Source organism: Populus euphratica, unplaced genomic scaffold (genome assembly GCF_000495115.2).
Source record: "Populus euphratica unplaced genomic scaffold, PopEup_1.0 scaffold101.1, whole genome shotgun sequence".
Lineage (NCBI taxonomy): Eukaryota > Viridiplantae > Streptophyta > Magnoliopsida > Malpighiales > Salicaceae > Populus > Populus euphratica.
This window is the reverse complement of record NW_011499894.1, coordinates 1,363,078-1,378,928: the sequence shown is the minus strand read 5'-3', so window position 1 is coordinate 1,378,928 and position 15,851 is coordinate 1,363,078. Positions and strand designations below refer to the sequence as shown.

Genomic DNA, 15,851 nt, shown 5'->3' with positions numbered 1-15,851 from the left:
TAAACTAAAATAAATTGGTTGGAACCAATTTTAATTTGTTTTTTATATATATTTTACATAATCTTGATTTAATTATTTTTATAAATATAAACTAAACCAAAGTAAAAATAATCACCGTGAAAAGTTGCATGCTTCATTGTTGTATTAATTAATTCATGTTGTGAAGCTAACTGACATTATTATCCTAAATACAAGAGATAAAACCTTTATTATTAAAAAAAAAAGATTTTCCTTTTCAGAGGTTGAACCATAATAATTAAAGAAAAGAAAAGAAAAGAAATTATTGCGTTGTAACATATATAAATCAATGAATTATGCATAAACTCCAACAGGCCAATATCAACAATTCTATTATATTTTTATTTTTTGAACCATAATCAATAATTCTCGTGTATTCTATGATTAAAATAAAATAAAATCTTCCGCGAATAAATTACTGATCATTAAGTAACAAATGCTTCCAGAACCATAATATTTCTCTAAAAAGAAAAATAAAAGCATCTAGAAACACATGCCCCCTGTTTTCTTAAGGAACAGAAAGAAAATTTGTAAAAATTGATCCCAAAGGGTCAACGCAAAACTCTTAGCAATCCATCTTGAACATGTCTGGACTCTAGAGCTATGATGGAGCTAGAAATTTTAGCTTGGAAGATCCAAATTATTATTATTTTTTATTAAGATAAAAATTAAATTTATTAAAAGAGGGGACTGAAAAAAAAACAAAGAAAGCTCACCACTCTAACCAGTTCCCGGAGGTGAGCAAATGGGAAAGGAATGGCTGTGGTTGGTGAGGGTATTGGGTGACAAAACTAGCACACAATTTGAGTCGCCATTTTTTTTTTTTTTGAAGCCTTGAAGGACAGAATTAAGAAATAAAATAAAATATATATGTATATTCTTTTGATCAAGTCAAGAGAGCTCAGCCCTCCCAATCAAAATAAGAACCTTCTTATATGTCCACATACCTTGAATTTCCACTTTTCTTTATCAATACGCTTTTCTTCACTCTCGCACCCTAGCGCGTTTATGCACGCGCAAATCTTGGGTTATGTGAGGGAACGAATTCCATATTCGAATCTCCTCTCAATAATTTAAATTCAGAATAAAATGAAGGAAATACATTGTTATTGTTGATTTCCTGTAAATCATGTTAATTAGATAAGTTTTATATACTCAGATTAATATTATGCCTTTTTTAAATTGAAGTAACAGGATGATATGAAAAACAAATATATTTACTATTTAAATCAACCTTCTTGTAAATAAAAAGAATAAACTCAAGAAATATAATTATATTTTTTCCAATAAAAAACCCAAATATAATATATATTTATATATCCGATGAAATCAATATATTTAAAAAACAATCATTTAGTAGTATAACTTGATGAACATGTAAATAAAATAACTTTATTAATATTGTTTATTGCTATTGAGCTCGTACTCTCAAACATTGATTAGCTTCATGTTCAAAGACTTTTTATCATTCGATCTTTTAATGTTGAAGAAGCAATCTGTCATCGAAACTAATGCCTGTCAAGAAAAAAAAATATATTTCCTTGACAGAGAATTCATTATAATAACCGAAACCTTCCTCCCTGTAAATCAAAGTTACAATTCGAGAGAAAAAGGAAGATTTAACATGAAACTTAATCAAAGCAAGCAAGGGTGTAGCATTGACATCTCCCATGTAGCCAATTAAATGGCAAGCAAGCTTCTTGAGGGCAGCGCTTGGGTGTAGCATTGACATCTCCCATGTAGCCAATTGTAGATATGAAATAGCAACCCAAAAAGTCAGAAAAAGGTCACTTCTTTCCCAAAAAAATTCCACAAGGGGAACCATATAGATCATGCTTCATTGATTAGGATAACGAAACCCACGAATGACAGAAATCCAACTAGGAGAATAAAGAATGTGGAAAGTCTCATCACACCTAAAGGAACTGAAATATTATTATTATATATCTTCAAGGAGATTATAATTTGTAATTTGGGCACGACCCTCTTGCCCCTAATCTCAGCCCTTCATTTGAATGCTCCACCCATCCAAGGGTTGTAATCAAGTATTCATACAAAATTCCTACGCCTAGATCGAAGAACTTTGACGTCTTATTTCACCAAGTTACAGAACAATCACAGCCTTCACAACCCATCTCACCCACAATTAATCACAAACATTTAGCAAGGTTCATTATTATTGGTTTATACAAATTAGAAACAATTAAATTGATTATTTTTAAACATTCAATAATAATAATAATTAGCATGGTCATTGCCCAAAACGACGCGTATAACATGGATAAGAAATAGTTTTTCTGCCATCTCAGGTGTGAACAAGATTTAGTTTTTCTGTGATCTATATGCCGCGTTAATAGAAAATTTTTTTGTTGTTGTATTTCATTGACCAGTCAAGCAATTACAGTGACAAATAAGAAATCAGTGATATGATCCTAAGGTCCGCAAGATGGATTCCTTAACAGTGAAATTTGGACCAACGTGCATGATATATTGATCACATCATGAAACTAAAAGTCACCCTATAAAAGTATAAAACCATGTTATAATGATTTATTCCTCCTATATATAACAAGAGTTTAGCCTTGGAAAATACGTTTCAACCATTTCTTTCTTCTTGCAAAGAGAGAGAAAAGAGAAGAGAAAAGCCCTTGCATTTCTCATGAACTGTGGAGTCGTGTTGGGTTTCTATTGTTGGGGTTGGGAGTTCTTGACTGCCCTTCTTCTCTTCTCCGCCTCTTCTCCTTAAAAATCTTGTATCTGTCAACAACCTCTCTCTCTCTCTCTCTCTCTCTCTTCTTAAATCAATCCTCTTATCTTCTTTTTCTTTGAAAGATTCCATGGCAAATGACAAGGGTTTATTAGAATATGTTAGAAAATCAACCCCACCACCATTTTTATTGAAAACCTACATGTTGGTGGAGGATCCGGCTACCGATGAGGTGATATCATGGAACGACGAAGGGACCGGATTTGTGGTGTGGCAACCGGCAGAGTTTGCTCGTGATCTCTTACCAACGCTCTTCAAGCATAGCAATTTCTCTAGCTTTTTCCGGCAACTCAATACTTATGTATGTATACATGATTAATCATTGGATTTTGTAACTTTTTTTGTTATTGATCTGCATGGTATTTTATATATTTTATTTATTTATTTATTTGGTTTAGTTAGTTCTTAATGAATCATCTTGTTGTTTTTTTTTCTTTAATATTTTTCTAGGTAAATGGTCCTGTCTGACCTAACCTGTAGTGACTTGGTCTTTAATTAAGTAATTAATTTTCGTAAATTTGGACTTTAGAGCTTGGTAATTCCAAGTACGGTGAGTTAGTCAGAAGTTTCTTGGCTTGTTCTTACTTATTTATATTTTAATATATTATATTATAAAATAAAATAAAAACAATATGGATTTGTTCAACACAACAAACACACAGACACACACACACACACATATATATATATAAACAACAAATAAACGTAGGACATAAAGAGAGGGAGGTTAAGGGTTGAGGTACATTTGTTTTTACATTTTAAAAGGATTTTAAAAATAATTTGATTTTTTTAAAAAAATTAATATTTTTTTCATGTTTTTAAATTATTTTAATATATTGATATTAACAATAATTTTTAAAAAATAAAAATATATATTATTTTGATATATTCACAAATAAAAATTAATTTAAAAAACAACCACATCCACAATCACATTTTCAAATAGGAGTATAAATTATAAGCACCATCATAAGTATCATTGAGCTAGAAAATTTTCTATTAATTTATTTAATCTTTAATTATTTTTCTAGAAGCAGCCTATGACTTTAATGACTTTAATGATATTAACCAACACCTTCTCCTATCTAATTTTTGGATTCGAATTTCTTCTTTGGTTTTTCCTTAAAAAAATCTCTAGAGACCTAAGGCAAGGAACTCGTCTCCTAATTAATAAAATGATTTTCAAGGCTTGTCGTTTTGTTTATGCACGTTTTGTTTTTCCTTCCTTAAGTCGAGGAACAGATTCCCTATGTTTCTTTCGTGTGCATGTTTTATTTATTTGTTTGTTTTTTATGAATAGGGTTTCCGAAAAGTTGCAACAAGCCGGTGGGAGTTTTGCAATGACATGTTTCGGAAGGGTGAAAGAGAGCTACTATGCCAAATTCGTAGAAGAAAAGCATGGTCTAGCAAGCAACAACCTATTGCACCAATTCAAGTCACAACACAAGAGCTTGAAGAAGATCAAAGATCATCATCCACTTCATCATCATCCGAATACACTACTCTAGTTGATGAAAATAAACGACTAAAGAAAGAAAATGGGGTCTTGAGCACTGAGCTTACTAGCATGAAGAGGAAGTGCAAGGAGCTTCTTGATTTAGTGGCTAAATATGCACATTTGGAGAAAGAAGAGGAAGATGAGAGGCCGAAGTTGTTTGGTGTGAGATTGGAAGCCGAGGGAGACAGGGAGAGGAAGAGAAAGAGAGCAGAGATTAGTGAAAGTGCAAGCATTTTACTATCTCAATCGTGCATATAAAACTTGTGCCGTGTAGAATAATCAAGGATAGCTAAAAGTCATCAGCTACTTCACAAAAAACGGAGTAGATAGCTTAGATACGACAAAGCTTTAAGTTACATATTTTACCGCAGTGGCAGTAATGAACAAGATCTGTGCATTGTCATGTACTTCAAAGGGTGTTAAAATGGGCTCAAGCCCCCCATATGTTAGCTACATGGCTGGCTCAAGTTATACATATGTTTCTCTTCTGGTTGGAAATGTAAAATATATACAGTATATGGTTTGCTATGGTAAAGCAGTTGCTACTTGGTTTTCTTAATAATTAGCTGCATTTATCTTGCTTACACAACTTAATTATCTCAACTCAATTAAATTAAACTTCAATGCCAAACCACTTAAGATCAGCCACGTATAAACCATTCTTCTTTATTTTATTTAAAGAGTGTTTGCCACAATGATGAAGATAAAGATTACTTTTCAAAAATACCTTTTACTTGGAAATACATTATTTTAATGTTTTGATATCAAAACATTAAATCAATTCAAAAATAAATAAATAAATTTAAAATTTTTAAAAAGCATGATTAAACACCTTCTAGTTTAATTTATTATCGACAGACGCGCACATAATTTTACTCTATCCTATCTAGTTTCTTCTTGTATTCACCAAAAGCTATACTATTGAATTGGTAGGTTTTTCTATGAATGAAACTATATGCTTACAAGCTGTTAAATGGAGGCTAGTTCATCACATTCCTCATCCATGTTTGACTTGAAAGGAAATTATTAATTGGATCCAGGTCTGGTCATCATAAAAACGAGACAGTTCAACCGGCAATGTTTCCTTTGTACTGTACGATCATATTTTGTACAACGCACTATGATTAGTTTCATGACATTATAAGCAAACTGCAATTAGATGCAAGCTTTATGGTTGTAGGTCAGCCTAAACTGAGACTATATGCTGCTTATCATGATCTGAAACTTAGAGATCAAAGTTTGATTACAAATCATTTTCCATTGATGTCATTGCGTCCCAAATCAAGTAGGAAAGTTGCAACTTGCGTGGGTCTTACCATCTGATTTGACATGTCTTATTGGGAGATTGAAATCAAAGAAGAAAAAGGAAGGTCAGAAACGTTCACGGCCGATAAAAATTTTCTCATCACCAAATTAATAAATTACAAGTCTACTATTAAACAAGAAAGGAAAAAGAATTTCTAATTAATTAACCAAATTATTTAGAATATCTGTGAAAATTGATTTAAAATTAATGAATTTAATTAGGTTCTAAAATTGGCTAAATTTCTTTTCAGTTTTGGTTTTAAATTAAAATTTTAAAAATTAAAAAAATTAATCCAAATTAAACTGAACTAAATAAAAAAATTAATATTGATTAAAACCTCGTAAAATCAAAACTTATTAAAAATAACTCAATGTATATAAAATACATATTAATTCAAATTAAACCTCTTTAATTTAAAAAAATGCAAAACTAAACTAATCAATTTAGTTTTTTCATTCAATTTTTTTTTAATTTAAATTTTTGAGAAGAAAAAAATGTTTTTCTATTATATTTTCTAATTCAAACGGAATTAAAGTTTCAACTGCCGACGCTCACTGAATATAATGTAGTTGTAGTAAACTCTCGAATAAACACTTCTATCAATACTTGATTCCACCAAGGACAAGGGACAACGGACAAAGGACAAAGCACTAACTTGACAAAGCTTATTAGCTAATTAATTTTCGGAAGAAAATCTCACTATGGTTTGGAAAATTGATATTGCACAGCATGGTTTGTCGGCACCAACTTCGAACTTTGAACCATGAATGCTACAGCATTTTAATTTCTGATGCTGAAAAATGTTGCCCATTGACCATGAATTAATTACACAATATATTGAAATTAATGGACAATTAATTGTTAGAGATAAAAATATTTTATAGGTTCTACCTAATTACAGTTTCATTCCTGATGGTATTACCTAACCCGACATTCAAACAAGTCACCAAAACTAATCGGAAATATTAACTATTGTTGTAGTAATTGTAATACACCAAACATTAAAGTTGGCTAAGAGATCTATTTCAACTGACCAAAAAACAAACAAAGAAGTCGCCTCTATAAAACTTGTGCAATTTATGAGTTAGCCATGGAAGTTCTGTTCAAGAAACTGGTATACGTGGGCTGTGAAATGATATATTACTTTTGGTATTTGTCCCTTTCCCTTGATGAATTTCTCCACTAACTCTAGATCATGAGCCAAGTAGACGACAATGCCAAAATAATTTGCAAGTTCCATTTCAGTGGCTTCTTACTTTCACACAGTGTATTCAAGGTGCTCTCACTTTCAATGAGAAATGAGACCACAATCAAACTATAAAAATTAAATAAAAAATAAATTATGAAGATAAGTTTTTAATAAATTATAATATTAAAAAAATTAAAAAAATAAAATAAAATTACTTGAGTTAACTAATATCAATCCATCGAATTCATAATTTAAATAATGAGATTGTAATAACCATATAAAAAAATAAAAAAAATTACTAAGCTTTATTTTCAACAGATCCAATATTAAAGATTAAATTACTAAACTCTATTTTCAACAGATCCAATATTAAAGATTAAAATTGAGATAAAAATAAATTTTTAAGACCAAAATAACTCCTAGGAAAATAAATTGAAAAAAAAACTATAAAACTCAATTTCTAAATAACCTAATATTAAAATAAAAAATTTTAAAAAAATAAATAGTAAAAGAAAATTGAGTTGTTGGAAGGTGAAATAAAAAAATATGTAAATAAAAAAATGAACAAAGTCAACTCGGGTCAATTTGACAATAACAAACATATCATGACCCGAGTTATTAAATCAGGGATAATTTCATGAAAGTAATTAAAAAAATTATAAAATTTAATTTAAAAATATTCAATTAAATTATGATCTAAAAAATAAATAGAGTCAGCTAAGGTCAACTTATTAAACTCATAACTTATATCATGATATCTAGACAATCTCATAGAAAATAAATTATAAAAATTAATTTCTAACTAACCTAATATTAATGATGAAAAAAAATTTATTAGAACAAACAAACTTAAAAAAAAAATTAAATCAATTTAAAATAACTTGTTAAACTTACGATATAAATTATGAAATTAAAAAAATTCATAAAAAAAATTATGAAGCCCTACTTCCAATAAATTTAGTATTAAATGTTAAAATTAAGAGAAAAATAAATTAATGAGAACAATATATAACCTAATAGAAAAAATTATAAAAAATTATAAAATATAATTATTAAAGTAGCATAATATTAAAAGGTAAAATAAAAAAATTGAATCGTTGAAATTATTACAATTAATAGTGTTTTATAGATTTGACTATCATAATTTAGGCACACACTTTATTCCTTTGTTAATTAATATGAGTCCGTTGTGTCTTCAGAAAGCGTAATATACACCTCATATAATTAACATTGAATAATAAAAAAAAATCTGTTTCCCCTTCTGTGTTTTTCTTAATGTAGCTTTGCTTGTTAGTTACATCAAAACCAACGCTTTAATTGGTCACGGTATCAACCAATGAGTGGAGACAACGTGTTCATATTTTACGATTAATGTTTTAACAGGCCTGTATTATTTCGTGTGCCTGTTATTTATTATGTGTGTCTTCCCGTAGAAAAAGAGGAAAAATCCACTGAAAAAACAAAAAAAAAAACATAAAAAAGTATAAATTAAAGTCGGTCGGACTTTATATCAAATTGCCAACTTAGGCTGGACAGCATGCTAAAAGAATTATAGACAGCAGGGCATAGCTAAGCGGATGTACTTGAGGGTCATGATCAGAGTATAACAAAAATTATTTTTTAAAATATTTTTTATTTAAAAATATATTAAAATAATATTTTTTTATTTTTTAAATTTATTTTTAATATTAATATATTAAAATAAAAAATACTAAATAGTTAATTTAAAATAAAAAAATTAAATTTAAATAAAAAGAGGTTAAACTTTAATTTGAAACGGAGTCAAAATCCAATTGTTACGGCCAAACGATGAAGTGGCTGGGAAACAAAAAAAAAATTCATAGCTCGGGCTTGGCTTAAGTAGCTAAAAGCAAAAAATCAATTTTATACATCCAAGCGACTGGAATTTTATCCGCTTGGACTCAGACCAAGCCGCTAAAGCTCCAGCCGCTTGGGCTATGCTCAAGGGGCTGGAAGGTTTTCAACCTGTTGCCAAGCCCAAGCTGGCAATTTTGACCCAAACCAGTAGCCTAGGTCCGCCCGGCTTTTATAGTCTCTATATGAACCCTCTTTTTTTCAACGTCATGGCACGCAAAATAAATGACGGGCATGCAAAATAATTAAAGCACTGGTTTTCACAATCACTGGCAGTTAGTACGGTTAGAAGACGAGGTAGCGCCACCCTACAGTACCAGCTAGGTTACTACGTCTTCACAGGTAATTTAACCACTGAAGGGTCACCGAATCATAGAGAGGAAGGACTTCGTTTTGCAAGCACAGTACCAGAGGACTCATCTAGTCCATTATCACAGCAGCTGTGGAGGTTCCGAGATCCGTAGTAGTTTTTCTACGAACATCGATCACAGATTCTAATGACAAAGCATAACAAGCATTTATCAGGGCTTTGCCTAGCAGCTTTATCGATAGTTTAGTTCTATTCTGAAAACCAAAACCACTGCTTTGAGGACAAAATGCCAGTTATATACATCCTGAGACAAGTCCATTGTTCCATGACATGATCATGCAACAAGCAATTGCACGAGCACCCTAATGCACGTTTGATCTTATGATAAACATTCTGATTCACAAGAAAAAGGTGGATATTAAGATTCCGGGCTAAGTATTTATGTACATTTCCGATTGCTATTATTCACAACCCATTAATCAGTTATGGAAGGGCGTTAAAAAGGTGTTGAAAATATGATGTTACACCATGAAGTTGCTGCAAAATGATTAAAAATAGTCTCAGGAGTTGATCACTGGATGATACTGTATTTATATAGTTGCCTATGTTTCCCTTTTTCTTTTCAGTTACCATCCATTGAAGCTTGCTGCTCAATCTATTCGATATGCTTTTATTTGATATAGTAATTTTCATAGAAGTTGTGTTATGATTCGAATTCGAACAAACTTTGTAGTTCTTGAGAAGTTTTCATCTTTGAAAATCAATATTTTTTTCAATCAAATGCTCCTCATTATTCATCTACAGTTTTGCACCCTACTTTTGATAATATGTGTGAAGACCCTAACAATAAAAGTTGAATAAATGTTAAAGGTGATGCTAGATAATTTAAAATCTAGGTTTCATGGATTCAAATTTTGAGTATGACTATTATCCAAATAGATTGAAATGAGATACTTGATGAAACGAAAAACTCCCAAAATAAACTGTAAAGCAATGCAGTAATAGTGAAGACTTTCCCATGGGATAAATAGCCACTTGGGAAGCCAAGTGCAACGGGAGCAACAAAAGAGAAGAGGGAGAGGGATTTTCAAATTTTTCTTCAATTTTCTTCCATAAAATCTCATAAAAATAAGTCTATTGAGAGGTAAAAAGGAGAATAGAAAGTTTTAGGAAGGGTATCTATATACATTTGGAGGAATTAAACTTAGGAGAAGGAGAGGGATTTGGGGAACCAGGAAAAGGTAAGGAGGGGAGAAAAAAAAAATAAAATAAAAATCATGTCTAACTTGTTAAATAATTAATAACCCAAATCATAAAATCAAATCAAGATAACTTATAAAAAAAAAAAATTTAAATCAATTTAAAATTAAAAACAAATAATTAAAAAAAAACAACTTAAATCAATTCCAATTAACTAATTAAACTATCAAATCAACTCAAATTAACTAATTAAACTATAACTTTGTTCTAACTTATAAACTTATAAAAAACAAATAAAAAAATATAAACCTACATTTCCTACAAATCTAGCGTTGCATTGAAGGTTGAAAAATAAAAACTAAGTTTATGAAATTAATAAATAATTCAAAAAAAAATATTACAAAACATAATTCCTCAACTAACGAAGAAAAAAAAATTACAAAACATAATTCCTCAACTAACGAAGGATTAGAAAAAAAATATTCTAATGTTTTGTGGGTATGCAAAAAATGTCATTTTTCCCTCCTGCGTCCTCGATAATAAAATTCTGAGCATCAAAGTTTCCAACTTTATGGCACAAATTTAATTTACATATTATGAAACTTCGTGTAGTACATCTTCAGAAATTCTACATGTAATTAATGTACATATACATTAGTATTTTCCTTTGTATATTTTCTGGAACGTAAAACAAACCTGCTGAAAAGAAGTCGAAGCCTCATCACAAAAGGAAAAGAGGACACTTTTCCTTGGACTTGCCACACTGAAATCTTCCAAATATCTGCATTTTTCACAGGTTACAAGGAACCTCTGGCTTTCTCAGGGATCTGATGCTAAAATCTCCCTAATTTCTGCTCCTCCTTTTCCCGATTAAAAGGAAAATATGTCTTTTGGTAAAATGCGGAATGAAAGGGGAGACACCCTCACTCCTCTGGCCGAAAGAAGCTATAAGTTGAACTGGTCTCAGTCTTTGTGACCTGTATCACAACATTTGAGGCTTTAATGAAGCAAGTGCACAGGCAACAATAAATCATGGCAGAGCTTTACTATATACTGACTATTAAGTTCATTAAAGAAGTAATGATTTGAGTTCAACATAATCCGTGCTCTCCTACTCCTAGTACTGATGACAGGTGAGGTTGTTGATTAGTGTTGGTGTATATTTAAACTATAGATGAGCACCCTGTCATATGATTCCGTGGTTTACCAAGAAAATCTCACTACTTTAATGCATCTCATGACATGTTAAACTACATTACCAAATTTTTTGGGATCAAATTTCTTACAAGATATTAGTTTAGGTGATGTTTCTCTGGTATTCTACACAGATGGATCATCTCACTCAAGGAGACTGCAATTTTCCAGATCTGTGAAACTGATTCATGATTGCTCATAAATTAGTAGCAAGTTTTTATAAGAACTTATCTTCCAAGTGTCTTTTTATAAAAAAACAATTTGCACTCAAGCACAAAAACCGGTAACTAAGGGATATTGACAAGCTTTAAGCAAGAATAAACCAGAGAAACCGGTAAAATTTGTACAAGAAAAGCAGAAAATTACAGTTAAGAAAAAAACAGAGACATATTGACAAGCTTTAAGCAAGAATAAACCGACCTCAGGATTTCGCGAAAGTCCAGTAGGAAGAGCAGGAACAAGAGATGTCCAAAGAATGGGGTCAACTAAGGGATCGATTGTGTTGTAGTTTGTCAGAAGAGGAGCAGACAAGAAAGGAGTTGATGGGTACACATTTCTTTGAAGAGACAATCCCCCAGATATTCCTAATGTAGCTCCCAGTCTCTCACTACCACCATCATGACTTGTGGACTTCTCTACTGCTTTGCCATGGTCCATTTTGTTGACAGTATTTTTGTTTTCATTCTCATCATTTTCAGTGCTGGTTTCTTGCTTTTTTGATGCCTTCTCTTGTAAGCTCTTGTAAGCAGCTGATTGTGACAAAATGCTCAAGGCAGATATAGAACCTTTATGCCCTTTTCCTTCAACAGATAAGCCTAAATGAGGCATCTGGTATGGCTGGGTACTCTTTACTTCTCGTTCTGATGTTTTAAGTTCACTGCCAATGTCGTCAGGACAGCCATGTTTAATATCTTCTGATGACTTCATGATGGATTCCACTTGACGAGTGCTGTGGGAATTCCACCATTTAATATAGCCTGTCAGATCCATTTTTCTCTCAATACAAAAACTGCCACCATATTCACTTTCGGTTGCATGATCATCACCTGCACCTTATAATAAAATATTGCCCTTAGATAGTCAGGCAGTAATTCTGGAGGTAACCAATTTATTGTCAAAAGTTGATGTTTGTGAGGCAACATGACACTGCAGAATTCTTTAATACAATTTGGTGATCTTGATTAATGGTAAGAAGAGAATCGGTGAATTAAGAAAATCAGACCTTACCATAGTTTACACTACTGCAGTATTCAGATCCAGGCACACGACTACAAGATGAGTCCCATCGACTGCATTGCAAAAGCCAAAAATGCAGAAGAAAAGCAGAAACAAAAAATTATTAATATTTTACACTTATTTTAAAAGACAAACAAAATACCTAAAGACAGCTTTGGGGAGAATCAAACAGGTACCATAAATGAACAGATACTTTGAAGACAAAAAATGTAGAATGGTTCCAGTAATTTACCTAGATAGTGCACGGTACTTCGAGAGCCCTCTTGAAAAACCACTGCTCTTTCTGCAGAAAACATCCACCATTGGAAACAGCATGATTAAAATAAACAGTACATTTTTCAGACTCGATACTTACCTCCGAAGAGATGCCAGATACTCTTCTCTTGAGACATTTTGCATTTCTTCAAGATCTCTCTTATAATCAGTAACCTGCAGGACACAGTAATGAAACCTAATCAGTTAACAGATAGATGAATGAGCTCTGTGCAACAAATGAAGAAAGGTCCAAGTGGAGTATTTATCTCACTGGAAAATTAATGAGTGTTCCAGGGCCCCAATATTTTAAAGCAGCAAGATCGTATGCCCTAGCTGCAGCTTCCTCATCATCATATGCCCCTGCAAATGGGTAGAACTTCATAAATCTAACAAATATGAACACAACCACAAGCATATTTCATGAAAGAAATAGTATAAAGCCAGTAACATATACCCAAGTATACTGGAAGAACATGCCAAGCCAACCATTCCATGCACAATAACAAGAAAAAACCAGTGTCAGCTTGCACAATATACCCATGACTGCATTGCAAAGATAGAAGAGGGGGGGGGGTGTAGAGACCTTGCTTTCCCTTCTTATTCTGATTCTGGTTCCATGTACTCTTATCCCAAAGATGAGCTTCATATCGACCAGTCCATCTATGCCTATTGACCAAAAAAAACAATAAAAATGCGATCCACGCATCAAATCACATTTCTGTGTTGCTGTTGATTACTTTTAAATTATCAGTGCACTTAAAAAAGATTCTAGAGATCAATTATAGAAAACACTACAAACTACAAGTTAGTACTAAGCTAAGTATTAGAAAAGTTCTAAAGAAATCAAACCAACACTAGGAATGTTCTAGGGAAAAAGAGTGCTTATCCACAATTCAAATAACTCTAGAATTTTCTAGTGTATTGGCTGAATTTCTAGCAAGTTCTGTGGCTGAACATTCCATATAGGTTGGTTAACAAGGCTATAAATAGTCATGCAACCATCACTTGTAAGGCAGGCCAAAAAAACTATGCGAAGTTTAAAACCTTTGTTCTAAAACTCTCCTTGTACAATATTTCCTATCAACAAAGTTTTTGCTTGTGTATCCCACATTCTTCAACCATTTCCATACTATAAACTAAGCCCTTCTTTTACTAAACTACTACAACTAAAACCCTTAACTATCAAACTACTTTCATTTCAATCCCTAATCATTAAAACCTCTAAACTACCACATAAACGACTATCATTCTCTAACAATTACCCTTAAACAGTAACCACCCCATCCACTATCGTTATCTTCCTCAAAGCACAAAGTTACAAGCTTCAAAAAATAAGCCAACTTCTCATTTATATCACCTAAACAAAAACAAAAACTCCTTTTCTTTTCCAGGACCCAATTCTACTACATTGATCCACAAAAACACTCATTTACACATATCATCAAACACGTAATCCACATAGCACAAACAACTAGCTTTCTAATTTCCATTTCCTCCCTCCACAATCACACTAATTTATACAAAACATAAAAAGCTCCAAACTTTAAACCTAAACCCTAAATAAGAATAGTGTACGAACGTATACAGGTACAAATACATCCAACAATACGTATATTTATACCTGGTGACACCACGGTAAATAGAGCTACGTTTACCAGCAGTGCAAGGAGGCATCTTGCTAATACGTTCTTTTGCAGTGCATCCTCTCTCTTTCTTTGGCTTCTTTAGTCCTCTGTACAGTAATAACTGATCGTTCGCTATCACTGCCGCCTCGGAACTCTCTCCACCACCACCTCCGCTGCTTCCGCCACCACATCCAACGCCGCCGATTTCTGGTTTCAGGACCGGATGAGAGGAAGAAGAGGCCATAATTTGATCCAAAAAAAAACCCAACCAGATTGAGAGTTGCAAAGGAAGCACAAGCACCTTTTTGACTGTTGGTTTTTCCCTGAAGTAGCGAGGGGTGAGGGTGAAATGATGGGAATGTCCTTGATCGGTTGAAATGACGATGTTATTTTGGGGCTGTTGCAAGTTGAAACGGATAACGGTTAGGAGGGGATGAGGGGTAATATGGTAACTTAATGGTTTTTGAAAGAGCATGGATGCTTGCTGGGGTATGAGGAGACCAACTGCCACTTGTCTAGTTTTGGAGGTGCTTCGTGTCATAATCGAAGACGACGTCGTCGTCCTAATTATCGCACTGGTTGGTTTGCTTGTTTTCTTCTGCCTGCTTTTTGGGTGACTTGGCAAGCAAAATGGGCACCAGCTTGATTGATGTTTTCTACTTCGGATACCGAGGGTGGTTTATATATATATATACACACACCTTTGAAGAGAAAATTACCGTGATACTTCTATAATATAGTCCTTTTTAACTTTTTTTTATTTTAAAAAAAATTAAAATTGACATTATAAAATTTATAATTTTATAATATTTGACATTCTTTCACATGTAAAAAAATTAACAAAAAATATCAATTTATTTACATAATTGTAGTTATATTATAAATAATGACTAAGAAACCCTTGTTGTATTAAAACAAGGGAAAAAAGAAAAAGAAAAATAAACCTTTCCCTTAATGATGACAATTTTGATCAGTTTATTTTGAAAGACATTGATGCAATTTGTGAGCATAGGAATGCTGTGGAAGTGGAAACAGAAACTTTGACTATGGTTTTTGCAAGGTTTGAATGATATATAACTAGTGGTGATAAGAGGTTCGGAGAAAGGGAAGAGAAGAGAGATGAAGAGGCAAAAATGTTATAATCTAGTCACCTGCTCTGAATTTTTAGTCTTACCACCATTAAAAAAACTCAAAAGAATCCATCTTGAAAATAGAGAGAAGACAATATGAACAACCACCCTGAATCTGAAATCCATCTTGAAAATAGAGAGAAGACAATCTGAACAACCACCATTACCACTGAAGGCTTCGATGTTCAATAACATTGCTTGCTATATTATGACCACAATGACCTCGTCCTTGTCTCTTTTTCTTGTTG

At 32.2% G+C, this 15,851-nt stretch overlaps 2 protein-coding genes across 3 annotated transcripts; one reads left to right on the top strand and one right to left on the bottom strand.

The window, feature by feature from the left end:
• The first annotated feature begins 2,572 nt into the window (after positions 1-2,572).
• LOC105131860 (heat stress transcription factor B-3-like) lies at positions 2,573-4,842 on the top strand. The gene is made up of 2 exons (XM_011035043.1): positions 2,573-3,086; positions 4,086-4,842. Exons 1-2 carry the CDS (start codon positions 2,856-2,858, stop codon positions 4,539-4,541), a joined length of 687 nt encoding a protein of 228 aa, XP_011033345.1. The 5' UTR covers positions 2,573-2,855; the 3' UTR covers positions 4,542-4,842.
• A 5,881-nt stretch (positions 4,843-10,723) lies between these two features.
• LOC105131859 (AP2-like ethylene-responsive transcription factor At2g41710) lies at positions 10,724-15,210 on the bottom strand. 2 transcript variants are annotated; one of them, XM_011035041.1, is made up of 9 exons: positions 14,470-15,210; positions 13,432-13,514; positions 13,303-13,311; positions 13,120-13,208; positions 12,949-13,022; positions 12,826-12,876; positions 12,585-12,646; positions 11,778-12,409; positions 10,724-11,140 (listed from the first exon to the last, which is right to left on the bottom strand). In XM_011035041.1, exons 1-9 carry the CDS (start codon positions 15,012-15,014, stop codon positions 11,087-11,089), a joined length of 1,599 nt encoding a protein of 532 aa, XP_011033343.1. In that variant the 5' UTR covers positions 15,015-15,210; the 3' UTR covers positions 10,724-11,086. The 2 variants fall into 2 exon arrangements, with proteins under 2 accessions (XP_011033343.1, XP_011033344.1); XM_011035042.1 differs by having other exon boundaries at positions 11,778-12,403.
• Between the last annotated feature and the right edge of the window lie 641 nt (positions 15,211-15,851).